We start from the raw sequence: 763 nt of genomic DNA, 5'->3' as shown, positions 1-763 counted from the left end.
AGGAGGGGTGGGAAGAGCGGGCAGAGCTGCCACGGGGTGACCCCTGGGGCCGTGTGGCCAAGAGGGACATGGCATCCGGGGATGGGAGAGGACCAGAGGCCACCCGGCTGCGAGGGGGCAGCTGGCCTGGGGGAGACAGCTGCAGACCCTCAGCCTCGGTCCTCCAGCCTGCTCTGTGGCTCTGGCCTCCCCACTGACTGCGCCCACCCTACCCAACCCCCAGGAAGTGGGAGCGAGCCCAAGCAGAGATGCACACCCACAAGAGACACGGTCTGCGGCTGCAGGCCGGGCACCCAGCCCCAGGATGGCTATGGCTACAAGCGTGGAGTTGGTGAGGGGTGCCTCTGGAACCATGTGGAAGGAGCATGTCCCTCACACGCTGTCACCTCCCCTCAGCACCCCGACCCCAGGCTTGGCCGAGTGCCCTCTCCCCCCCGGCAGGTCAGGCCAAGACAGGAGCTGGGGGGCTCCCAGGTCGTGGCCAGTGGATGGCATGTAGGCAGAGAGGGGCTGCTGGAGGCCCTGGGGGGTGAGCGTCTGGGCCCCCCAGGGGTGGTAGATGGGCAGAGCCTGCTGACTCTGTTGCAGACTGTGCCCCGTGCCCACCAGGACACTTCTCCCTGGGCAACGACCAGGCCTGCCAGCCCTGGACCAAGTGAGTGTCCCCGGGGCTGGAGGGTTTGGGCGGCCTGGGGTCTGGGAGCCAGGGGTCAGGTCTGGGAGTAGGAAGCTGCTGGCTGGGAGCTCCGGGGCCCGGCACCCC

At 68.9% G+C, this 763-nt stretch overlaps 1 protein-coding gene across 1 annotated transcript in view; it reads left to right on the top strand.

Annotated features, from left to right (window-relative positions):
* Positions 1-763, top strand: part of TNFRSF4 (TNF receptor superfamily member 4) — a 6,184-nt gene that overhangs the window by 807 nt on the left and 4,614 nt on the right. The window contains exons 3-4 of the mRNA XM_007448906.1: positions 224-331; positions 589-655. Coding sequence (XP_007448968.1) covers positions 224-331; positions 589-655 — 175 coding nt within the window. The remainder of the gene's footprint in view (positions 1-223; positions 332-588; positions 656-763) is intronic.

Source organism: Lipotes vexillifer, unplaced genomic scaffold (assembly GCF_000442215.2).
Source record: "Lipotes vexillifer unplaced genomic scaffold, Lipotes_vexillifer_v1.1 scaffold835, whole genome shotgun sequence".
Lineage (NCBI taxonomy): Eukaryota > Metazoa > Chordata > Mammalia > Artiodactyla > Lipotidae > Lipotes > Lipotes vexillifer.
The sequence above is the reverse complement of the archived record's forward strand: the minus strand, read 5'-3'. Positions and strand labels throughout refer to the sequence as shown.